The sequence below is a fragment of the Centrocercus urophasianus genome, unplaced genomic scaffold (genome assembly GCF_019232065.1).
Source record: "Centrocercus urophasianus isolate 14NV4802_14NV808 unplaced genomic scaffold, USGS_Curo_1.0 seq_12, whole genome shotgun sequence".
Taxonomy (NCBI): Eukaryota; Metazoa; Chordata; class Aves; order Galliformes; family Phasianidae; genus Centrocercus; species Centrocercus urophasianus.
The window spans coordinates 46233375-46259294 of NW_024884364.1; the positions used below are offsets into that span (position 1 = coordinate 46233375).

At 39.8% G+C, this 25920-nt stretch overlaps 3 protein-coding genes across 7 annotated transcripts in view; 1 reads left to right on the plus strand and 2 right to left on the minus strand.

The window, feature by feature from the left end:
- OFD1 (OFD1 centriole and centriolar satellite protein) overlaps positions 1–10077 on the minus strand; it is a 29757-nt gene extending 19680 nt beyond the window's left edge. The window contains exons 1-10 of the mRNA XM_042810428.1: positions 9948–10077; positions 7433–7633; positions 6579–6647; positions 6466–6493; positions 5692–5799; positions 5033–5169; positions 3509–3682; positions 2859–2965; positions 1843–1962; positions 12–85 (exon numbers count right to left, since the gene is read on the minus strand). Coding sequence (XP_042666362.1) covers positions 12–85; positions 1843–1962; positions 2859–2965; positions 3509–3682; positions 5033–5169; positions 5692–5799; positions 6466–6493; positions 6579–6647; positions 7433–7633; positions 9948–10043 — 1114 coding nt within the window. The 5' untranslated portion in view covers positions 10044–10077. The remainder of the gene's footprint in view (positions 1–11; positions 86–1842; positions 1963–2858; positions 2966–3508; positions 3683–5032; positions 5170–5691; positions 5800–6465; positions 6494–6578; positions 6648–7432; positions 7634–9947) is intronic.
- A 27-nt stretch (positions 10078–10104) lies between these two features.
- On the plus strand, positions 10105–15989 carry TRAPPC2 (trafficking protein particle complex subunit 2). 3 transcript variants are annotated; one of them, XM_042810169.1, is made up of 5 exons: positions 10105–10165; positions 10402–10511; positions 12534–12678; positions 13433–13518; positions 14525–15989. In XM_042810169.1, the coding sequence occupies exons 2-5, from the start codon at positions 10419–10421 to the stop codon at positions 14621–14623; spliced, it is 423 nt and encodes a 140-aa protein (XP_042666103.1). In that variant the 5' UTR covers positions 10105–10165; positions 10402–10418; the 3' UTR covers positions 14624–15989. The 3 variants fall into 3 exon arrangements, with proteins under 3 accessions (XP_042666103.1, XP_042666106.1, XP_042666105.1); XM_042810172.1 differs by having other exon boundaries at positions 10118–10182; XM_042810171.1 differs by lacking the exon at positions 10105–10165 and adding an exon at positions 10173–10264.
- A 709-nt stretch (positions 15990–16698) lies between these two features.
- RAB9A (RAB9A, member RAS oncogene family) lies at positions 16699–25193 on the minus strand. Of its 3 annotated transcripts, none has more exons than XM_042810166.1 (3): positions 25107–25193; positions 21478–21510; positions 16699–19254 (listed from the first exon to the last, which is right to left on the minus strand). In XM_042810166.1, the coding sequence occupies exon 3, from the start codon at positions 19218–19220 to the stop codon at positions 18615–18617; it is 606 nt and encodes a 201-aa protein (XP_042666100.1). In that variant the 5' UTR covers positions 19221–19254; positions 21478–21510; positions 25107–25193; the 3' UTR covers positions 16699–18614. The 3 variants fall into 3 exon arrangements, with proteins under 3 accessions (XP_042666100.1, XP_042666102.1, XP_042666101.1); XM_042810168.1 differs by having other exon boundaries at positions 21415–21510; XM_042810167.1 differs by lacking the exon at positions 25107–25193 and adding an exon at positions 24926–24944.
- Positions 25194–25920: the final 727 nt, after the last annotated feature.

Genomic DNA, 25920 nt, shown 5'->3' on the forward strand with positions numbered 1-25920 from the left:
GAGATGGTTACCTTTATTTTTTTTCTCATCTTCATTAACTTTATTGGTTCTGGCTATATATTCTTCTTTTAATTCAAGCTGGTATCTAGAAGCAAGAAGATTGAAAACTTCAAGCAGCTTCAAGATGCTACCAGATCATCAAGCCTGGCCTACAATAGATTAAACAAACTGTGTTCCCTCAACCTCTTCTCAGAGGTCACCATCACTACCTGCACAGACCTCTACTAGGCTCTTCTCAACTTCTCCACAACTCTGTTGAACTGAGGGGCCCAAAACTTGGCATGATATTCAGAGTGCAGCCTACACCAGTACCACGGGGGGAAAACAACCCCTCAGCCTGTTGTCCAAGCTGCTGCTAATGTGACCCACTGTTGGCCTTATTTGCCAGAGCACGCTGTTGGATCACATCAGCCTGACTTTCACTGAAACTTCCGTGTCCTTTCCAGAGAGGCTGCTGCTCAGTCCATTCTTTCTCCCCACTTGTGCCACTGCAGAAGGATTCTCTGCCCTATGTACTAAGCTTTGTTAAAACCCTAAGGTTTATGTTGGCAAAATCCCCAAGTTTACCAAAGTCCACCTGCATCGAAACGCCACCATTTGTTGTGGCAGCCATTCCCCTTAATTAAGCCTCATGTTCAAAGTTGCTGAGAGCACACAGAGTCATCATCCAGATAATGGATGAAGGTGTTGGATGGTACAGGCCATGAAAGTCCCCTTGGCTTCTCTGCATGCCACCACAAATCAGTCAGACATTGAGCACTGCCCAGGTATTTACAGCCTAGTAGTCATCCATCTTTACTGTTCAATGTTATGGAAATCTCCAGGAGTGTTACAAGATTTCTTGTAACTAGCTGTTACTGACTAAATGATTAAAACAAGTTACCAAGATGGGTCAGTTAGGCCTGCATTCCATTGTTCTCTAACAAAACCCTGGTATCTTACTCAGTTCCAGCTGAGACATCGTTCTCACCAAAACCTGCTCTTTCCTCTGCAATTTAAGCTAAGACACACCAACACAGATAATACTTACTGTGTGGCAACTGATACAAACAGTTGGCTTGCAAAAATAAGTCACACAATACATCAGTCATTCCGTTTACCTTTCTAACTGGATGACTGTTTCATGCCATGATATAAGCATGAGCAGTAACATACCGAAAGCATCTGCCTGCACCGAAGCATCAAGAAACCAAGTGACCAAAGCACTCAAAGGAAGGCAGTAACAGTGAGATATACTCACTGAAAATCTCAAATGTGGCCACAGATGAGCATTTCAAAGCAAATTCTTTGAAATTACGTTGAAGCAGAATAGAGCCAGTGAGAGAGGGTGACCTACAACAGAGATCCCAAAAACAAGGAGGCATTAAGCTAAGAACTAACCTGCCTGTGTGGGCTGGTGTGTCTCTCACTCTTTTTCCAAGAAACCTCTAACCTTTCTTCAACTGTACTTTAACCTCTATTACTTTTCTGTGTCCATAAAAGGGCCAGTTTTTTTAATCATGGTCAAAGGAAGTTACTAATGCTTCACATCCTCTTGTCTAAACATACAACTTATCTCACATCTCTTTCCCATATAAAGAACACAGGATTTAATCTACAAAAATAATATAGCCTATAATCAAAAGTCAAATTATTTTCCATACAAAGCATTTTCTGAATCTGACAGAACATCTTGTCTTGCTAGCGAAGCAAAAATGTAAATAATTCTAGGCAATTAAACCAAGAGTGGAAACTTGTAAGTCCTTACTTTGTTACGTTTCTCAAAAGAAATCCTATAATTTTTTAAATTCTATTTTCATAACAATTAACATATGTCCTATTAGAGAGAAAAGAAAAAATTACTTTAAGAGTTCAGTCTTAAGCTTTTGGTCGTAAGTCTCCTCTATGTTCTTCACAGCAACTTCTCGACGTCGAAGTGCATCTTCAATAGTTTTATTTTTCTCTTCCTGAAGCTTCTTAGTGCTGAAATTTTAATAAATATACAATGACCAGTTACAAAGCCAAAACTTCAGAGTTTTCAATTTTTTTTTCCTTAAAATACCATTTAGAGCTATGAAAGTTGATGTGCTTGCTTAGAACACCTTAGCAATTTAAAGTTATGATTAGAACCTGTCATTCTAACTCATTAAGAACAAGAAGGTCTGACAGAAAATAAATTGACCTAATTAAAATCCAGTACCAATCAATTATGCAGCTCTCCTAGGGTAACCCCAGCTCAGCTTTCTACACCAGAAAGCCTTCAAAAGAGATCGAGCATCATGCCCAACACTATCAGCACCCTCTGCTGGATTGTTAGGAAAAAAAAAAAAAAAGACACGTTTTTGTGGGATACTCATTTTGCCATATAAAAGAGATGACAGAGTAATAAACTTAGGTAGTATTTAAAACCTGGCAGAATACGGTTTAGTTATTTCCCAGTTTGACCAAGGAAAACAGACAGACAACATTCTTACTAGAGGGAAAAAACAAGTCTAAAAAAGCAAAGCATCATATACACGCATCACAACTGTTAGGACTGTTATATCCTGTGTTGATTGTTTATTTTTTTTAATTTAAGGCCTTCAAAACCATTATTGTTTAATTTAAGGCCTTCAAAGCAAATATATGGTTCCTTGCCTCCAAATTGATGCTGCAGTGTTTTGGCTGAAGAGGAATGGAAAAAAAAAAAAAAAAAAGGCATCTCTTTGTATTAGGTGTCCCAGCCAACTGAGATAGTATACAACAATATTCAAAATGCCAACACAACTTATGGAATGTATAAAAACCTATTCCAGCTTAACAGAAGCAGTAACATCTTGGAGTATGCTTTCCAGAAGACCAACAACATTTAGAATTGAAGATGCCCTTCAGCAACTTACATTTCAAATGACTCAATTCTTTGCTTCAATTCTGCCTCTCTGGTCCTCATGACTTCAATATCTTTCAGTAGACTTTGTCTCTGAGCATATACTTCCTTTGCTTCTATCTGAATCACAAAATATTACCATTAGTTTACTTCACAGTATCTGTCATTAAAGGAGATGCTTACAGCAAAGGCAATGGCTAGTGAAACTCTTCTAGATATAATGACATCTATCTGCATATCTGTACCATGTGGACTATGTATCCCTTTTAGTTCAGAGTTCTTCTAAGCAACTGAAAGAATGTGTAGTAGAACTAAAAGCTGTGTTTTGGAGATAGAAGAGCAAATAGTCGTATCAACTCGTAACAAAATCTCAGTGGTCTGAATTCAGTGAAGTTATTAAAACAGATTAAAAAGCATTTATTATAACTCAACAGTAGCTTGCAGAACTGCTCTTTTTCCAGGCAAATTTACTTAAATATTTAACCATACTTATCACTGTATTTACTGAACAGGTTCCTCTATTTATGAGAACAAAAGTAAATTCCAAGTTTTCACTAATAAGCTGAATAAGAACTGAAGATAAACCTGCCACAGAGAAAAGAACAATTTAATTGACTCACAGTCACTTAGTACTAGATTAAGAACAAGTATTTGGAAATTCACCTCTTGTTGTTTCTGAAGCCTTTCAATAGCATTCTTTTCACGAGAGACCAAGGCTTCAGCCTTTGCTTGATGTGTCTTTTCTAACTCATACCGCAGCTCAGAGATTTCTTTCTGGGTCTGTGCTTTCTCCTCCATTTTAATCTTGGCTATTTCAACTTCTTTAAAATGTTGTAGCTTTTACATAAAGGAAGAAAAGAAGGTTAAACTGAACCCTTTCAAAACAACAACAACAATCAATCTCTCCTTACGCAATTCTTCACAATTTGAAGATGGAAAGGAAGCATAAGAGAAGAAAAATGTGACAAAAAATGTGAGCAAAATAAAATAAAAATAGAAGCAATGGAAAAATTGTGAGACTGGTCAAGGAGTTCAGTCCTATGGAGATGGATTTGTGCAAAGCAGTGAGACAGCAGTCTCACTTGTATATACACAAAGTGGGTTAGAAATGTCCTACAGCAATTCACTAAACATTGCTAAAGAATCTTAAAGTTAACTGAATTAAGAAGTTATTTGTATCTGCTTTAGTCTCCCATCTTCTGCTTTACTTCAACTGAGACAAACTTAACGCCCAAATGAGCATGTTTTATGTACCAAAAATATACTGCCTACCAGGGAGTAAAAATTAAAGGAAAAACGAAGATAAAATGCACAGACTTCAGTTTCAACTCTCCATCCTTCTACTTTTCTATCTTAATAAATATGAATAAGTTGGTTTCCTCAAACACTTTATATGCAGATGGGTGCCTTTTAAACTGAGCCTGAAAGTTTTAATTGATCAGTGAACACATTCACACATTTTTCTATTGAAATAAGCTATTGATCTGAAAAAAAACAAAACAAAACAAAAAAAAACAACCCCTAACCATACAGTGAATTGCAGTATATTCTCTGCTCCATTTTTCGTATGTATGAACTGCTGACAGGCTTTTTATATTCACAGAGTGAAGTAAAACACTTCAAAAGAACTCTGTCTTTAATTACAGGAAGGAAAAAACATGGAATAATTCATAATGTTGTGCGTGTTATGATTTTGTTTCTGTGCAACGTTTTGAAATGCTATGTAAATTCTAATCAATATTAAAAATTTAATTTATGTCAAAGTATATAGCAACAATTCATGCCTTGCATTATATTGAAATTTAAGCTTCAAAATTGAACCCGGGAAGGGAAATAAATAGTTTACTATGAAACAAACATTTCCCAATAACACAAAGTAGTCAAAGAGCAAACAAAATGTACCAATTTAAAAGCAAAATAAGAAAAATTGTGTTACCAAATTAACATCAGGATAAAGACCCTAACATTCTGCAGATTTATTATTAAAAAAAAAAAAAAAAAAAGGATAAATAAGAATGTACACATGCAATTTCATTAAACTAAGATTGGTAACTGATGAACTTTGCCTTTTGTATTTGTAGTTATTCATGATCAGCCATTTTTCTTCAAGTTTTCTTAAATGTTAAAGGTCTATAAGGTGTCAATATTCACAAATTTCTCCCTGAAATTCAGTCACCACAGTGATACCTTTTGAAACATCTCTGCTTGAAGTTGCTTCTCTATTTCTTTCCTATATTCATGAAGTTTGCCTTCCAAAGGTTCGTATTTATGATGCTGAGGATAGGAATCAGCAAACTGCTCATCGATGAGCTGAAGTTTCTCAGCTATAAAAAAGGAGAAAAGCAACATGACAATCATAATTTAAAAATGAATTAGTCATCATGCTTACACCACCAAAAACTGTATGGCACTATGGGTTTGTGCAAAGTTCCTTAGTGTACCTAAATATCACCATCATAGAAAGTCCTGCGTCAGTGGTAGCACTGAAATGACATTTATCAGCTCTACATCATACAACAGGACAGGCTCAGCTGCTCGGGCACTATTTGTGGCATATTTAGACATTCATCCCCCTACTACAGAGGACAAGAGTTTTCTTTTGCATGTAACTTCTACATTTTTGTAATAATACTGTGTGTGTATTATAATTCAAAAATTCCCAATCTGTGCCTAAAAAACTCAGACACTATGACACAGAAAAGCAATGCATGCAGTTACAGTTACATTTTCCAAAACATATAACCTCTATTCACTGTTACTTTAGGTTGCATTTGGATAAGTGATGAATGTAAACCACCCATAACATGTAACTGCTGGGGAGACTTACTTGCAAAGGCTGCACTTACCAAGAGATTCTCTGTAAGGAGGCATGGAGATTGTCTGAGTTTCTCTGTCATGACATTCTTTACATAAATGATGCTCTGTAAGCCCCATCAAAACCTGCATAAGAAAACCTTTCAAGATCCAACAGATTAGTTGCTTCTAAGTTCATATCAAAATTTAATTTTCAAGCCTGTAAATAATGAAGTCATTTTCACTACGCGAATAAAAACAACTCAATTCATTGAAAGAACACAGTGAACACTGAATAAAAATCAGTGCTAGTAAACTATTGATTTTTACTGGAAGTATTTTTTTTATTAAAAGTGTATTCTATTCTATTTCATCCTTTTCCTTTCTTCTGTTTCTCTTTGTCTCTTTGACCATATGGTCATTTGATGGAGCAGAGTATTAGTACCGTAATTACAATGACATTAGGGAACAATGGTTTCTGACGACCAAGATACTCCTGGCTATTTCATCTAGCTACATTTCATCATGCAGATGTAAGAATGATTTCTCACATTAAAAAAAAAAAAAAAAAGAAAAAAGAAAGTCTATTAAATCATTAACTGAAGTTTGAAGTACATGCAAGATAATGGTTGTGAAGCTTGTCAACGTTGGAGTGAAAAACATCCAGAGATCATTATATTTAATACCTTACATAGTACAAGTTTCAAAATCTTATTAAATCCAGACCAACATATGCTCAATAAATCTGAGTTTCTCTTGCGAGCATCTCAATAAAATTGAAGGTGACACAACTACCACTGTTTGCATCATACACAAGTATCTTTTACCTTTATTCTCCTTCTGAGTTCCCAAAGTCTGTAAGAAAGAAGATAGCATTTTAGCCAGTCTACATCATCACAACTGTAAGTTTAGCTTACTTTGAGAATCAAAACAACTTTACCAGTGATTTGTACAAACTGGATTTTGGACTGATCCTCAATAATTGAAGAAGATCCTGAAGAGACAACAGCTTTCAGAAAAATAAAAAAAGAGAAAGTAGAAAATGTTAAATACTTTAACAATGCAACAGCCATCATTTTACAGTTGTTGAATGTTTTCTATTTGAGAAAGCTCTATTTATCACCTTGCAAAACCATTTTCAGAAGCTTACTGTTGAAGTACTGCATTTGCTTTTCTCTGCTACCAAAGATACACGGCAGTCAGTGCATAGTTCCATGACAAACTGAAGCTGTGAAGAAAGGGTTTTGTTTCCTCCCAAACCAGGATGCATACTCTTGCTACCCCCCCCGCCTCTTGTCTTTATTTACCATATTAATGAGATGAGCTCACTAATCCAAATGACAACAAAGTGCTCACCAGCTCAAGAAATTAATTTTCTATTAGAAAAAAAATCACCACATTATCATTTACACACAGAGGACAAACAAATAAAGGGCAAAGGCTGCCCTTTTCAGCCAGAAACTCATAACTATGAACCACCCTTTCAGGAAAACTGAATGGCTAAAAATGAGGCTAGCTTTAATAATGGTTGGTTCCCCAAGTGGCCTGCAACACAGCCATGTGAATTGTCATGTCAAACCATGGCTATGGGTGAAGCAAGCATGTGGCTAGGAGGGTACGCCTTTCCAATACAGTGCTTTTAGCTTTCTGTGAGTTCAAAGTTTTCATAATATTTAAGACTTTCATAGAGATGATCCCTAACAGGGATTTCTGTCAATTCTGCTGGAATATAGCAACTCCCCAGAAAGTAAAGCTCGTACAGAAGTCTTTAAGGAAATGGATTACCAAACTTACCTTCTTCTTCTCAAAGCCACTTTCTGGAAAGAAAACAGAAAGTGAATACTCATAGCCACATCTCTGCAGATGGTCTGCCACCAAACTGTGGGAAGCTGTGATCAAAAGCGAACAGTCATCACTTGGAACAGTCCGTGGTTGAAGCTCTCCACTTAAAATGGGATGCATAAGTTCATGGATGAGTTGTTTTCGGAGCTGCGTCTGACACAAGAAAAACATTCAATAACAGGTAACCTGAGATTATAACAAGAGGTTTTGTTTATCAAAAATTAGCAGGCTTTTGCTTTACTTCCACATGTTACATTACAACCTACATACCAGAAGCGGGCAGCCTAATGCTGGCAGAGCTTAGAGGAGTGCTCTTCTTCAAAATATTCAAGTGCTCAAGCAATCTTAGGCTTTCCCTTAAGACGTAACAGGTGTAGGACTGAGAAGTACTCAGTCAAAGAACACACATAAGCTCCACTCCAGTACCCTCAGTTTTAATTTCAGATCACTGCTTTCTTGTTCTCTTATCTATTGTCTTAAACAAAGCCTGTCTGACATTCTTCGGCTTCAAGTGTACTTGGAAAACTCATTAGACCTCTAGACAGTCCTATGTGAAGAAGTTGCTGATTCCATCCCAACAGCAACTATGCAACAGCAACAACATTTTTGAAGTTGATTGATTAAAGAAATTATATTGGCAAAAATGGGATAAAATATGAAATGCTCAGCAAAGCAATTGCTAGATCACATCAGACTGCCCTGATGATACTTCAGCATGGCTGTGTAAATGAGGTTGACAACAGAGAAAAGTGAAGGTAGATGATAAAAAAATCCATTTCTCCTAATTTCTGAACTTGTTTCATTTCAGCTAATTTCGACAGAGATTAGGGTGTCTCCAAAACAACAGGGACAAGTAACTTCCTGTACACTGTGTGACCAACTGGAGTGGAAAACAGGACTAAATCCCTGTCCCTGCTGAGAGAAAGCAAGACAAACATCAGTTGTGCTACTACTCATTGATAAGAAGCACCTGGCCACTCAGCATGCCTGTAGGTTCAGACCCACCCTGCCTCTGACCTGCAGAGGCAGTCAGAAGAGATCAAGGGAAAGCTGGGAGCGTTGTCTTTGGAAGATGCAAATGTGTCTCCAGCAATCAGTCAGAAACTCAACTATATTAGCTCTTCAGCTCAGAAAAGCTACAAAATCTTTAATAGAATGAATAATCTTCTAGGCAAGGAAAATTAAAGCAGGAAAATAGACTTAGCACATCACTACGAGTTAAATCAAACAAGATGTGGAAGATGGTCTGAGCATTGAAATCTTGCTATGGAAATCACTGAGGGAGAAAATAAGCTGTCCTGAATACGAGATTCTTGGCTTTATCAGCTGCATTCTTGAAATACAGATCTTGATTATTTTTTAACTCTACTGAATTTGACATAAAAATAGGAGCTAAAAAAAAATCCTGGTGACATAAAGCTGGAAATAAAAGTAGATCAGTACATCATAAGCAATACAATCAGTTGCTTGAGCACAGCAAAAATGAGGCCTTGTGAAAGACAAGATATCAACATTTAAGGCGTTACATATATTCTGCTATACATATGGGATGCTTGGGAAAAGCAGACATCCTTCCAACAACGACCAGTGCTACAATCATGGAATATCTTGGGTTGGAAGAGACCTCAAGGATCATCAAGCTTCAACCCTCCTGCTGCAGGCAGGGCTGCCGACCTACTTACTACAGTTGTAACATGCCTCAAAACAAGATGCATGCAGCCTTCCAAAGAAACAGGCAAGAATTAATAGTGCTCTAAGCTTTATTTGGAAAGTTCAATGCAATTGCGAGAAGCTTGCTTTAAGAACAGGGAAAAGACTTCATGCTCATGCAGGTGACTGCTGGGATGACCGGCAATGAATCTGCTACACCCTGACTTGCTCGGCACTGTAAGGCTGAATGCTGGAGGAAAGGCACAACTACTGTCTAAAGGCTCCTAAAGAGGAGCAGGAGCTACTTAGCCTGAAGGACACCTTCAGTACATGAGTAAGAGCCAGAAGAACCACGAATAACAAATCTAGCCTACAAGCAGAATAAAGCATCGCTATTGGACTCCACCACATTCTATGACATTCTCCTGAAGGAGGAGATGATGTGGAAGCAACCTGACCCACTATAAGCAGAACTGGATAGAAAAAAAAAAAAAAAAAGAAAATCAACAGGAGAATAATTCATTAGTGCTTTCTTCCAGTAGTTAACCCTCCTGACCAACACCCTGAGACTAACCCACAGAGAGCACCACTTGTGTTTACCAAACACCTGCTCCTAGCACCAAGAAAAGCGCTGGTCTCAATTAGGCCGTAGCAAAACCACCGTGTCCGGGGAGAAGGGGAAAGGCCGGAGATGATCCTTACGGGTGCCGTCCAATTCGGGACATTCTATCATTCTGGGATTTACTCAGCGCAGAACGTCACCGCTTTCTCCGTTACGGCGAATCACGGGCAGCGCCCGCCGCCAAACCACACACACCTTGAGCGTGTCCAGCACGCCTCGGTTCTTAAAGGTCTGATAGAGCCTCTTCCGGAGCTCATCCTGCGACAGAGCCTCCCTCTTCCCCTCAGCCATCCCGCCCCGCGGCACAGCGCGGCGGCTCCCGGCCGGCCCGAGCGCGGCGTCACCGGATGGGGCGGGCAGCGCGCAGCGCTTCCGGGCGGCCGCTGCCTGACGTTGAGGAACCGCGGCGCGGGGTGAGGGGCCGGGCGCGGTACGAGAGGCGGGAGAAAGGGCTCCAACTGTCCGCCCTGCGCTGCCCGCCGCCCCTTCGGGAGGGGTCCTGCGAGGCTGAGGTGCCACTCTGCGCTCCCGGCGGGTGGCTCACCCCGCCGTTCTCTATTATATGGCGTCTGCATCCATTTCCTCCCCCACCCCCCCCAGCCAGCGGTATCCCTCCCACCACCTATTTCTCTCTGTCTTTTCTCCTCAGGCACGCTGTCTTGAAGAATGTCGGGAAGCTTCTACTTCGTGATAGTTGGCCATCATGACAACCCCGTGTTTGAGATGGAGTTCCTGCCTCCTGGAAAAGCGGAGTCCAAGGTGTGATAACCCCTGGTGTGTCCTGTGATAACCCCTTCTATGTGCTCTCACACTGTTAGAAACAGCCAACATGTTGTAGAAAGTATTATTACCTCATATTGAATGCTTTCTTTTTGTGACAGGGAGTAGAATTCTGGGGTACTTAGGTCTTCTAATATTTATTTCCTGGATTGTATTTGTTCTTCATAAAATATGATTTCCTTAAGTAACTAATGCTGCTCTGTGAACGAATATATACATAGGCCACTCCTAAGGTATGCCTCCTATTTCTGTGGAAACTACAACCAGTACAAAGAGCATAATAACACTGATAGTGCAAGTTCTCAGCTACAGAACAGACTTTTTCAGCACAGTCATCACCATTAGTTGTGCATTTTTGCCAGCAATAAGCAAGAGCCTGCATGCCGTGCATGTAACAGTCAGCACCAAGGGAGGTGCCCTGCTGTCAGCACTGCTAAAACTCACTACCTACCCCTCTCTGAGTTCACATCCACTGTTTGGTCACCAGAAACGTTCAGCAAGCATCGGTGAAGGTCAGTGGGTGCACGCTTTTTCCAGCATGGAGGAGTTCACTAACACTCCTTTCCTTCACACACACTTCCATGTCAGGTGCCATTGTGTCAGACTGCTCCTCTGCTGCCATCTGTTGCACAGCAGCAAAGTGTAATGGGATATTGTTGGGGAGATTCAGCCCCTACTGCCATGCCATCATCTTCCATGTCTGCTGTTGTGGGCCAACAGAATAAAACAGGACGCATTACTTTTGGAGCAGCCCATCTCATCCTTCATTCATTGCTCTTACTGCTTATATAACACCTGTTCATTATATAATGCTACTTAGTGTCTCTATTGTAAGGTATCCAGTAAGGTAAAGGGGCAAATTTGAAAAGCTCTATTCAGTTCTTCACAAATGCTTTTCACCACAGGAAATAGTCTTAAGTCATCTTCATTTGTCACACTCACATTAAGTGTGTTGTAGCAGCAACTATGTTTGAGCATGTGAGAAATATAAGACTGCTCAACATGTAATGTTTCTAGAGGGAAAAGGACAAGTCTCTTTTTTGTGATACTACATTAAGGACAAAGCTGGCTTCAGACTAAAAGCAAGTGAATTTCTGTTTTTTTGGACAGGCCCAGAGGTTTATGCTGTCACCTATGCTTTATATTGGTGTACTGCATAAGATAAGAAATAAGACACTCAGACTAGATTTTGTGTGAGGATGTGTCAGATAGTGGAAAAATATTTTCCTACTTGCTGCTGACAGAAATACCACACTTGGATAAGAGTTTTGTGTGCCTCAGCTTTTGGGACTGAATTTTCCTAAATTTTCCCCCAAGAAAGGATTTAAACTTGATGTGCACTGAGGAACAAGTAGATACTGGTATATTGATGTGTTTTGGGAACCTTTGCTCCTGTTCCTGAGGCACACTATGTAAGAGTGTGCACAGGCTCCTGAAGCAAATGGTTGGATGTGCAGCCCTGTGCAAGCTTTAGCTCCTTAAGCTTCACTACTCAGTTTGTTGCTTGGTGTGGAACTGGTGAGGCTGTAGTAGCTGACTGCTTAATTTCAGGCAAATTTGACAGAGAGGTTATGGTCCAAAACATGGTATTTTGGGGAAAATTTCTCAAGAATAGGTGACTGGAGAGCAGAGAAAAAGACTTTCACCAGGACCTCCATTGCGGAATAAGTTTGTAGGGGGAGATTTTGCACTGGTAAAGCTAAGAATCCACAGGTGAATTCATCCATGAGCTAAAAGTGCAAGCTTTATTGGTTTTGCTGCTCTCAAGACTATCTTTATGATGACCATTTTCTTATGCTCTTTTCCTTCCCTTGAATCCAAGTGTCATAACAATCTGTACTGATCTCATTTCTTTACAGCATGGCACACGTCACAGCAAAGAAGAGTATATAGAACTTATGTAACTTGTGTACTAGTTGTTTACCAGGTTGAGCAAATGATTGCTTATACTTAACTCCCTTCACTGAATTACTTATCCTCTGTCTTCTGGAAATGTGTTAGGATGATCATCGCCATCTCAACCAGTTCATTGCCCATGCTGCTCTTGACCTAGTAGATGAGAACATGTGGCTTTCTAACAACATGTATCTGAAGACTGTGGACAAGTTTAATGAATGGTTTGTTTCTGCTTTTGTCACGGCTGGACATATCCTTTCCTCTTCTCTTTCTGGGTATTTACTGAGCCTTTTGTCAGAAAGTGATAAACCAGTTGGAATGACTTTGGAATGGATTTCTCTGGCCGTTCACCATTATTATTGTCAGAATTCCCAGCCTGAAGTGGAGATGAAGGATGAAGTGAGTTAGGGGGCACAGCAGTTATTTAAAATTGGAAATAGCTGGAGATGGATTTTTCTTCTTGGAGGACCTGAATGAAATGTGAAGTTCATGAGGAGTAGAGGAAAAAGGAATGAAAGCACATTTATTTGAAGGGCTCTGAGCAGGCCTGTATGATTGTCTGCTTACATTCCTTTGGTAATGTTAGAAGAAGAGAAGAGATAAAAGTACTTGATGTTAGTTGTGCACATACGGAAAATGCAGTGTCATGGCTTGATGGTCTGTGCAGATGGTCGCAAAGAGAACGCATTGTGAAACGTTTGTTATGCATAGCAAGTAACATTTTAATTTCAGGGATGTATGGAAAAGATTCTGAGAATATCCCTGATGTTACACATTTTCTAGCTTTAAAAATAATGATCTTCCAAAGAAAGGTGATTCTGCTTTCACATATGGGAATTTCAAATAATGCTTTCTAAATATCATTGCTTCAGTTAATTCCTTAAACATGCTTGTTTATTTCTAGTGTACAGCTAAAAATTTTAGGTATATAGAGAATTAGGTGCAAGTGCTTATTTTGGGATATGCTTTCATTGGGAAAGTTAAATTTTCCTTAATTGTTTTACATATGAGATTTATAATGCTTCATGACATAAGGCAAGAAGATGGAATAAAGAACTTCTTTAATGATGTATATGACTTGTATATAAAGGTAAGCTCCCATTTTTAAGTTTCACAGCAGTACCTCTCAATGTGCTATATTAATATATGTTTTGTTGGTGGTACCTTTGTGAGGGGAAGAGTTTCCCTACTGTCCACGTGTGTGGGAACTGTGGAATGATGGCCTGAACCACTGATGGATCACCGGAGGCAAGGACTGGGTCAGCTGTGGTGAAAGCAATTCACTTGTGTGACTGGAACCAGACTGGAGCCAGGCTCCACCCCTCCTAGACCCCATTTAAGGGCTGACTGCCACTGGGGAAGGATCTCTTTCTGGAGATCCCTCGTTTTTGGAGTTTCCACTGTGAGCCTAGATCCTTTGATATGAGTGAGCATTTCTTCTTTGATTGCCTCTTTTCCACCACGATCGTCTTTCCAACTATAACACCTGTAAAGTACCATCCTAGCCATGTTACTCTTCCAGCTGTGTATTTTTTGACTGCACACCACATCAGCCAGAGTTGGTAACATGTGACAAGGAGGCTGCATTTTCTCTACAATGTAATAGATTTTTCTAGTTCACTATAGATTGTGCTCCTTCAGGATTTCGTTTTCATTTCAGTCCAGTCATTTTGGGCAGTGTTATTAATGGTGATAATGAAAGCAAAGGACTGTTACACAGCAGTCTGCTCAAAGCGCTTCTCTCTTCAGAACAAGCAGCAGTGTGTGTTGTCACAGCCCGGCTGGATCGCCACTAGATGGGGCAGTTGCAAGCGCTGACACCATCTGAGATTCCTACGGGGACTCAAAGGATGTTAATTTCTACAATAGGCTTCCATCAGTGTCACGATAGATTTGTTCTTAGCTCTTACTAAGAGATGGCTGTGCACCCGTGTGTGGGAGAATGCAACAGCCTTCAAAGTCAGTGACTTCCTAGGAAGACTTCCCATGCTTTTCAATGGCACTAAATAGGCTGAAAGCTAATAGTTGTCACTTAAAATAACATTTCGTATTTCTGGGCATTGTGCTTATTGATGAGATTTTTTTTCTTTCCACAGTTTGCAATGAACCCGTTTTATGAACTCAATTCACCAATTCGATCCAGTGCCTTCGAAAGGAAAGTGCAGTTTCTTGGGAAGAAGCACCTTTTGAGCTGAATAAATAACTTTCCTGAGTGAGTCCTTTTCCATGCTTCCCTGATTTGAACTGTAGTTCTGGGTAGTTCTCAGCATGCTGGATATCCATCTTCCTGAAGATTGACAAATTGGATGCTGAAGTAGCTTTTCTTGTTGATACAGATAAAACAGCCAAGTTCTCTGGTTAAAAAATGTACCTTAAGGAATTTGTCTTACAAAAACTAAGTGTAACAGTGTCTGGGCTGAATAGGTACAAAGTGAGGTATGTCAGCGCATGTGCGAAATGTAACTCTCTTACAGAGGGTGGGAGGACATCTGATCTAAACACTGAAGGCTTCTGAATCTCTTGTGAGTTGATTTAATATGAGCAAAAGGGTATTTTTTATTTTATTGGCCTAGGTGGATAAATCTGTTGTGAACTCTTCTAACTTAGTCTTTTCCTAGAGAATGTACTCTGCAGGCTAACTGGACTCTTCATAGTATTAAATAAGGCATATATTAAACTTCAACATAATAGATGTATTATGAAGCCCTAAATTAAAAAAAAAAAAAAAAAAAAAAAAAACTGCAAGGCTTTGTCTTCAGCACTTTTTGGCAAGTTTTTGGCAAGTTTTACTTTAAAAAAAAAACTTCCAAGGTTTGTTTTTTAAGCTTAAGGTTGTAAATGTCTCATGTTTAGCACAACAGGTGCTTAGAGCTGCAGTGTTGCATGAATGAAATGCACAGAGCAGATCACAACAGCTGTCTGCACTGACTTCAAATCTAATTCACACATGGAAAAAAAAAAAAAACAAAAAAACCCAACAACTAAACTTAGGTGTTTAAATCCCCATCTTTCTATTATCTCTGCAAGTGCTGAAATACTCCTTTTGAAAGGGTATTTATTTCTACTGGGATCTTTGAACCTCCAGTAAGATTTCAGAAAGACTTTGCTGGGCCTCTTTGGCTACTGTCTCATTCTAAAATGTGGTTATGTACTTTTTTTTCCTTTTTTTTTTTTTTTTGCAAAACTTCATTTTTAACTACTGATTTTTAAAGGGGTCATTCAGCATATATATACCTACTATTTTGGCTGGTTTCACAATCTTTCGTGGTTTCACAATTAGTTAGTCACAATCTTTTGTGAAATGTTTCATTTCTGCAGAACGTGTCTGATAAGCAATTTCCAAAGGAAGAGGCACACTATTCTAAATAAATAAATACATCTTGTGTAGTTTGTATACTAAAGGGACCACAGATGTAGGCACTTTATGTACAACCAGTTATTATTTCTTTGTAACTTATACGTAACGCTGAAGCATCACTGTAAAATATTCCCTGTGAGAAGCAACACTGTGCAATATAGAATGTGATATTTACCTTAAATAAAAGGAGGACTGATGCAGCATGGATGTGTGTTGACTGTACTTTAAATGACTTTAAGAGAAGAGCAGATAAGTGGGGCAAGGCTACTGGCAGGACATTAAGTGAAGGTGGGAATACTTGTCTTGGCAGTACTGTTTAATAACACCTGCATCATACAACATTTTGACAGTGTCATGTAATCTCACATAAATTTTTTTAGACACATACATGAAATGAACAAACACCCTTGAAGCAAAGCATTCTTTCTTATACAGTGGCCAAAACGTTACTAACAGGATCCCCTAATACTTAATCTGAAATGAGTCAGTGAATTGAAACATGTACCACAACTGCCCACCTTCATAATGAAAGGGAAATGTTAAGCCTTCACAAAAACGTGTATGTGTTGCTGAGTATGATGAAGATGTTTATTTTGGTACAATCCATATCTGCTTGTCCTACAGCTGCCACTTCTTCCAAGTACTTGGCAGTCTCCCTTGCACCAAAGCCAACTTCTACATAGGCTGCAGTCTTATTCACTACAGCAAGTAAACTTCTTTTACCACTTTTGTAATTAGTGCACAGTTGTGGTAGAGCAGTTCTCACAGCACACTACACTTGCTGTATTAAATGGTGTTTAAACCTGCTTCTCATAAGGAGGCTGGGTAATCATGGCATTACATAGAAATGGTAGGAGAAACAAGAGAAAATAGAAATTGGCTATTAAGCACAAGAAAAACTACTACACCTGGTTTTCATCCTTATGTCCTTTTATAGATTTTATTATTAAAGTTTTAATTATAATACTCAAGAGGTAATTTCATCTATTTTATTTTAGTCTCACTTCTGCAAAAGTTAAGGTTCAAGGAAATTAAGGTTCAATCTAGCTTACCTTCTTTCTTTCCTCACATCTTTCCTTCACTCACTATAAATCTGAATATCACACAAGCAGCAGGTCAGCCTGTATTTAGCAGTTCAGTGACTGAAACTTAAAACACAACTCTGTCACTGTATGTACAGGACTTTGAATGCAAAATTTGTCAAAATATCACCTTGCAGCAGGAGCAGCAGATCTGTGGAGTAAACATGGTTATGAACAGGTTCAAATGAGCATAGAAAACGTTGAGGAAAGCATATAAGAGCAACAAGAAGTTTGTTTTGCAAGCTTTACTTCTAAATAACATCTGGTACAAAGCAAACACGTTAAGACTCCTGCTGTTACTGTACTATCTAGAAAAGCTTCTCTATTACAACAAAAAGGTTGCAGTACAGAAAGCAGAGTCTGCATAATTTAGTGAGAAACACGGCCTGTCCTATAGGCCTCTGATTTCCTTCTGAGCTCTACAATGTGTACGCTAACAGGCATGCTTGTAGTCAGGTTACACATTGAAGCAATAGTGCATTATCAGGTTTGTTATTAAAAGGATATTGAGCACTCTTGAGAGACAGCTTTCAAGAACTTCTCATACAAGTATTCTACCATGGGACAGCAGTGGAGAGCTTCAAATGCACATCCTGTGGCTTCATCTGCAACACTGTAGAAAGATGATCAATTGAACATGGAACTTGTTTCTGCTCACTGTCAGTTAATGAGTTCAGTAATCCCAAAGTTTAAGTCTCTACCCTACGATGGCATATTAAATAAGCATCAAATTTGGCTCAAACATTAGTTATAGGTACCTACTTGTACTAGACTGGAAAGCTGTCACTACCTGCTAAGTCAAGAGCTTCCTGAGTTCCCTATGTATTGCAAATCCTTAGTTTCACAGTACAGAGATCACAAACACATTCATAGCTCAGGTGAACAAGAACAATAAGGTCAGAACTTTAAGGCTGTATACTAAAAGCTTTCTTGAGGAGATCCACATAATGGTAAATTACCAAGAGTTACTAAAGCTGACCAAATAAAGTACATGTATCCATTTTCAGTTATGAAAAATACTTTGTTTATCCAGATTTTTTTTTTTTTACCCTATTGATCAGAAACATGCCAGAATGGGACATAAGGGGAAGACATTAAAAAAATAAATCACATTTTGCATTGAACTGCTGGAAAAATTCATATGGCATTAGAATAGTAAACAAAAGGAAGATGAACATTAAATAGGTAGGAAATTTATTTCCTACTTAAAAACCTACACAAATTATAGCAATTACAGAAAACTTGAAGGTAATTTATGTTAACTTGTAGTAAATGCATTAGAGATGAAGTTCCACACACATCCAAAGGAATGCAGCGAGACTAAAGTTTAATATCTAGCATTGTTAAGAAACTGAGTTCTAGTGAAACAAAATGGAATGCTAATTTCATAAAAATATATATATACATATAAAAGTTTCTTTGTATCTGAATTCCAGAACAGTTTCCACATAGTAGTGCTTCCAGAACTTCAAGTTTTAATTATATTCAAAGTATTTCTCATTTAGAGTTGGCAAATTACATTCTTATATTAAGATTTTTACTTGACACCTTCCTGATAGGAAGTGTCACTAATTCAATAATGGGTCACTCGTGAATGGAAATCTGTTTTGCTCCTCCAGGAAAGCAGCAGAGTATCACAACTTCAGTATTAGAGCAGAACCCATTTGTTATTTTATCTACATCTTTCCCATCCTCTTACAGAGTAAGCTAGTTGAAAGTAGTTTGGCAAAAAAGAAAAAGGTTAAGTCAACAACAAGATGAACTAGGTTTCGGTTTCCGATGGAGGTTTACTGTATCCGTTTGAATAAAATGATCCGATCTATCTTCAGAGGCTAGAACTCTTCTAACAGCTTCTTCAAAGGCTGCTGCAACATTAGTGGCATCTTTTGCACTGGTTTCAAAATAGGGATGATTGCCGTTATTCCTGCACCAGTCTTGGGCTTCTTCCGTAGACACCTGCCTCTCACTTATATCAACTTTGTTACCCAATATCACAAATGGAAAGCTTTCGGGCTCCTTGACATCTGCGTAATAAATGAACTCTTTCTTCCAGTTGCTTAAGTTTTGGAAGCTTTGAGAGTCATCCACGCTGAAGGTAAGCAAGCAACAGTCAGAACCTCTGTAGAAAGGAGTCCGCAGGCTCCTAAAACGTTCCTGACCTGCTGTGTCCCAGATCTGCAGAGTGACAAAGTGTCCATCCACTTCCAAATCTTTGTTTAAGAATTCCACACCAATCGTATGAAAAAGCTGTGCATCAAACTTGTTGGTGACATATCTGTTCATAAGGGAACTCTTCCCAACTCCACCATCTCCTAGTAGTATTACTTTGAGGAGTGATGATTTTGCTGCCATTGTTAAGAGAATAGATCTTCCTTGTTTCCCACACCTGTAAAAGGTTAAGAAAACTGTTAAGAAGGGAAGGTAGTGAGCAGAAAGTTTTGTATGTATCTAGAAAGTGTTAAAAGTTCACCAACATCAAGCTTCATGCAAAGACAGGATGGCTATGCAATATAGACAAAGTGTAGGTACTCATAACAACAACATCCACTTAAGAATACAACTGTCATCTATTCCACAGACTGCAGCATGACTTTTGCAATCAGTAATAAATTTGCAACTGATTCACAGTGAATGCTGTGGTCTACAGAATGAATTAAGGCCAAATTACAGCACTTGTGAAGTCCCATGACTAGCGTTCATCACAGCATTCATACACTAACATTCATTATTTCCCTCCTTATAAAGCAGCTGCAGCAAATGGAATACTTCTATTACAACTGTCTACAAAAGCAAACTCATTGCTACTAATCCAAATGGTACTCCAGATGCCAGCTACTCAGGACAAGTCTACAATGCCAACTTTCCATGATAAAACTGTCAGACACCTTGGCAGTGCTAGTGAAAAGTGGCTGCCCAGCATAGAGATCATGAATTAGTGACACCAATTAAGCTTTTATCTTTTACTGTGATATTTTAGTGTTCAAGGGCTTTATTCATTTATTTGAGGCACTTACATCACCTGTATTTTGTGCCAGCCCATGGTTCACCCTCCATTACATTAATGTCACCTAATGCTATTAAAAATTATTTTAATTGCTTGCAGATAAAGTTTCAGTTCAAGGAACCCAAACGTAGGTTTTGGTATGAAGAGAACTGCCATTTCTCTACCAACCTGATACTCTTAGGAACTTAAAGAAACTCAGCCAAAACAGGCTTTTGTGAAAATAGCATCTATTTAAAATGCAAGGAGGTCACAAGTAGCCTGGTCTGCCTCCTCCTCTGAAGGAAGGAATGTGGTCTTGCTAGTTGTAATTAGCATTGCTGGCATATACATCACCCACAAAACACAATTATGGAATTAATACCTGATACAAGCTGGTATAAAGTCATATGACTGTGTGCTGCCTTAGAATCAAGGCCTGCATTAGAAACAAGAAATGCCAGGAATTTTTTCATCTTCAGCTCTCCATCTCTGAATGTATAACAATCTACAGTGGAGCATAAGAAATACTTCAGAGTTTTGAGAGCAGCTGAAGCCTCAATGCAAGTTACTCCTCCTCATATTTGGAAGTTCTTGCTTCTATTAAAAATCTGTTCAGAGGAAGTGAATTTATTCTTACACTGCACAGTGAAAAACAATATTTAAGAATCCTCTGCATTTTACAGGTTTGTATCACAGCAATATTAAAACTGCTTAACAATTACAAAAGAATGGTTCAGTTATCTTTCACAGAGCTCGAGGTACGAACATACACCATGTTACAAACAAGCCTTCTTGGAATCACACAACCACCAGCAGGTAAGTTCCAGGCTCACACTGAAAGCTTTAAAATGCCACAGGCGTTCCCTAATCTCCCCGGTTCCTACTATTACCTAACAAATAAGTTATTTGAACTACTCTATTATACAGTAACAAGTTCTTAATAAATAATGCATTCATGAGAACAGAGGGTACTGAATGTTTCCCCATTTTTCCACTTCACTGAAGGGGACACTTCACAATTAATATACGGCTAATTCTACACCGAGGCTGCAGAAATAGCTTCCCCAGAACCAACAGGCAAGCACCTCCACATGATGTTGCCTTCAATTTATTTTCCAGAAACAACACACTAACAGTTTATGTTTCTGAAAACTTTCCAGTCTGAACAACAGCAACAAAAAGATACCTTCACAGTTATTTGGGATTACAAGAGAGCTTGAACCTCCAAAGAAACATAGTTAAAGACATTAAAAAGCAATTTTGTTTCCAAGACTTTACTGGCTGTAAGGGACTACTATGTAACCCTACTGACCGACTACACAATTTACAGCATCTGCAGAAGCTGGATGGCAGTTTTCAGTACAGCACGCTGCTGCATTTCTTTCACTTGAACACCTTAAATGAAGTAAGATTTTTTAAATAGCTTTAAATTGTCCTGTTGTTTTGTTGTTACTTGGAAAGAAAAAAAAACAAGCCCCTAACACTCCAACAAAAAAAACCCACAATCCTCCAGAGGTGTGGAGAATTAATGTTATTTCTCCTATTAATGTACTTTGAACTTACACATCTTTGGCAATGCTTTTGGAAGAGTCAGTATCTGATATGATGTTCCCGAAGATTTCTTACCTTAGCCGTTCAGTTTAAATCATCGTTCAGCATCTGAAAACAAAACAAAAAACTTAAGTTTCCAATGTGCATCTGATTATTTTAACCAACGTCAGGAACTGCAAGACACCACAGAATTACAAATAGGTGTTTGTTCCAGTAACTTCAACTTACTGTGCTACACAATTATTGTAATGTACAAGCAGTCTCAGCCTGGTACACAGAGCAGTTTATGAGCAGATCTGCCCCCTATTTTTCCATGTTATTTCAGTACTTGGTGCCAAACAAGAAGTCCGAAACAAACAAATTAAAAGCAGCCCTACTGTAACACGTTCTGGTAACCATTTCTGAATTTCCTCCTCCAATTCATAAGGTCATAAGCTCTTAGACCACTGACTTCATTATTGTTAAAGCAGGGAACCATTTCTACTAAATGTCACTTCTTTTAGAAGTAATTTAGTCATTTCTACTAAATTGCACTTCTTTTAGAAGTAATTTAGTTATTCCCCTCCTAGAATCCCCCTGTTAAACTGAATTTGAAAGATTTTCACTGGCAGTCCAAACACTTGCTGGCAAGATAGAACATTACCAGCTATTTCATAAAACGAAAGCTGTTTGCATTACAGAAAGTCCTCAATTTCCAGCCCTTCAGAGCTTATGTGCATTAGAGAAAGCAATGGTGTTTTATCTTGATTTACTTAATTCCATGGTAACAACTTCTTCACTGCCTTTTATTTTTGAGTGTAATTACCTCTTTGAGCACTTTGTTGTGGAGGCTACACTCAAAGAAAAGTCATTGGTTTGGATCTAGAAAATCTTAACAGCAACACTGAAGCTTATTTTTATAATAAAAAGACTATACTAGGTTAACTGATTGAGAAGGATTTGTATATACCAAATAGTGTCAAAAACTGAAAGAATTTAAATGCTGAAGTAAAATTCTGGCCAACAGCACTCAAGTTTCTTCCACCTGATCATGCTTATTTAGAGCTTCATAGACTTTCAGCCAAGTCTTCCGAGAGAAGAAAAGTCATCTTTGATAAACATCTAAGGCAAAATGCTGTCTCAGTTACTGACAGGCAAAATTAGCGCCTTCCTAACTGATGTAACAGTCACACTGACAGTATTTCATAATCTCTTAACCTCAGCTTTACACATACACAACCATTTCAGCTCTGAAGACCATTCAGAATCACCTTTGCTAAGCCATCTTCTTTTATTTTAAACCAGTAATCCTTGCTGTTTTAAAAAGAGAACACTTCAATACTTTGTCAGACAAAAATACCTGCCTTGCAATAACAATAGGCACTTACTCCCCCATCCATCGTTTTTTTCTTAAAGTGTTTGGCAATATTTATCACACTAACATAGAAAGAAAACCCCTCTCCTGCTTTAGTTACAATGGCTCATTAAATACTGATAATTGTTTTTCTGCAAAACATCTGGAACATAAAAACAAATCAATCACAAAAACTTGCAAAGCTGCAATGTCAGGGGCAGGGTCAAGAATGAAGCGTTGAAAACTGGGTTAACACTTGCTCTTTGTCTTAACCCTCCAGCAGTTTTATCACCTAATGCAGATCTGAAAGTTTCCAGAAAGGTGAAAAGAAAGCAAGAAACAAATTTACTCCTTTTTCCCTCATTTAGGTAAAGAATCCTTGTCCAGGTACAAGCAGGACACTGCTTCATTCACACTCCAGGTCATAAAGCAGCGTAAGAACAGTTCTCCAGTGGGTAAAGGGCCACAAGACTGCCTCACCTTGAAATATTTTGCTTTCAAATTCAGAGAGGAACAGAGATTAAGTCAAGATCTTCCAAGCTGTGCACTTCTTAATGCACCGCAGTTTTGACCACAACAGTCTTCAAACTGACCTTCCCCTCCAAAAAACATCCATGTAAAAGCTGTGGCTCAGAAATACCCTTTACAGTGGGGCACTTGACAGCAGCCCAATTCTCTGCAAAGCAGGCAGCCCTCCAGTCACATGGCCTGACTTGCTGAGATCCCAATCACCCTTCCTTCATCTACGACTGCACTACTGCAATGTGATGGCAGCTAAGTTTTCTGTCAGATAGATAACTTGATGACAAGTTATCCGAAAACTGTCTTTAGTCATCAGCAGCGTGGACACAGTTTATCTAACATCAGAATAACACTGAAGATTATTCCTAATACTCAGTAACATAAACACAATGTAAAATGGATTGACATCAAGCTGTTGCTACTCATTTGCATGCCCCGAAAGTTGTCTTCCGTGTTTCTTTGGTTTCTTTGTAAGGTTACTTGTAACTCCTGTGCAGTTCAGCAGTTGCCTGGAATGACACAAGACAATGGAAGAGGCAGCAGCCGAGAACAGGAATCCTTCAGCATGCATAACCCTTGGATCATGCAAGCATCCCAGGCCTACTGCCAGAATTGCTTAAGTTACTATAACTTACATCTAACTGCAAAGTGGATCAGAAAAACTTGTCAGGAGAAATGCCCCATATAGATACAGCCTTCACCTTCCACCTCATTCCTCACTTCCAGGCAGAAGGACCAAACTCGACAACTCTAATTAAATTCAGAAAAAGGAAAAATATATATATATATATATATTCTCAGAAGCTCACAAGTAAGCATCTCCTAATTTAAGTACCATGTCATAATAGCATTACTGACTTCAAGCCAACTATAAAGCAACCTCAAGAATAAGTTGGTCCAGTATCTCCAGGAGTTCACAAGATCACATTGACTCTCCTTGCAACCCAATTCTGTTACTGCTCCCTCTCTGTAACTTACCAAGCAGCTAATTACTGCTGCTTATCCGTGCTACTCTCTCCAGCACATAAGTCTCCCTGTTCCTTCAGAGATCCTTAGCAATAGCTGCCCCTGTCAGCCCAGGCTACACTGTGAGTTCATGCTCTTCCAACGGGCGAGCAAAGCCCATCCGCAAGAAAGTAAGCAGGCTGCACCATACCAATCCAGACTGCTTGTGCTGGGGAGCACTAAGGAGAACAATAACTTAAAAGAAGTAAACTTTTAGTCCCATAGAACCAATAGAATGGCTCAGGCTGGAAGGGACCTTAAAGACCACTGAGCTTTAACACCCCTAGATGACCTTTAGGGTAGCTGTACTAGGTTTCTTTAGAGATAAAAAGTGACAGAAACGGATTTTGCATCCACGCTGAACAATTCCTCCCCCAGTCTGCCATTACAGCCAACTACTTCATAAGCTGCTACCAAAACAAAGCAGGCACACAAGAAAATCCCCCTAGAAGCCCATCACACGCAACCGCCCCACGCCGATAAACGGGAGACCAACGATAACAGCGGCCGCGTCGGTGCGGGACGCTCAGCCCCGCTGGGCCATTTCCCAGACGAGGCGCCCGCAGTCACGGGATCCCGCTCACGCCACCCGGCCCGCACCGAGCCGGGCCTTCACCCAGCGCCGCCGGGCACAACCCGCCGCCCCCTCCGCCCGGGGCTCACCAGCGCACGGCCGTAGGCGGACGGGTAGAAAGGTAACGGCGAGACCCCCTGCACCCCAAGACTGCCGTGGCAGGATCGCGGATCCCTCCGCACAGCGAGCCCCCGCACACGAACACCAGCCCCGTCGCGCCTCCCCCTCAGATACACGGAGTCCCTCCGCGCCCGCCAGACGGCCGCTAACCTGCCCGCGAATAGAAGCCGCCACCGGGCGCCGAGGGAAGGGAGAAACAACATGGCGGAGAGGCGGGGGGCGGGCAGGTCACGTGAGCCCCGCTTGGCTCTGCCCCCGGCAGGAGAGGGGAGGGGCGGGTGGGTGCGACACCGCCCTTGGGGGGGGGTCTCCGCTCACGTGGGCGGGGTGGTGGGGTGGTGGGGCCATTCGCCACTCTGAGCCCCGTTAGAGGGGGTGTGCAGGGAAGGTTCCTGCGGCCGCTCGGGATGAAGCCCGCGTGGCTGTTTGCGAACACGACTGCGGGAAAGAAATGTGAACAAAAGCGGTGACTGAGTATTTTTTACGCTCTTAAAGCGTGTTACAAGGATGGGGCAAATCGCGAAATGAGCAGAAATGTATTTAAGTGCATTTAAAGAGGTCCCCGCATCATCAAGAGGAATGGGTGATTATAGGCTTAAGGGATGAGCCTTTGAAACATCACTTTGCTCCGGCAGCCGTCACATGCTTTCGATCACAAGGATGAGGCAATCAGACTGGATCTGCAGCTTGCACAGTCATCCGGTGTTTGGATCAGATGTACAAAGGATTGGAAAACAAGATCTCCGTGTTATCGGAGGGAAATGCCTCCGACTGACAGCAGCACCCAGGCTTAAGGCAAATGTGATGACACTACAGGCATTCTTATGTAACAAAGCTGGACTTTGAAAATGTTTAAGGACCTGTTTCCTAGGATCTGCCTTCATCCGGGGCTGAAGTAAACCACGAGGAAGTGCTGGGTGGGCAGAAAACGGCATCTTTAAATGACTATTCTAAGATATAAGTT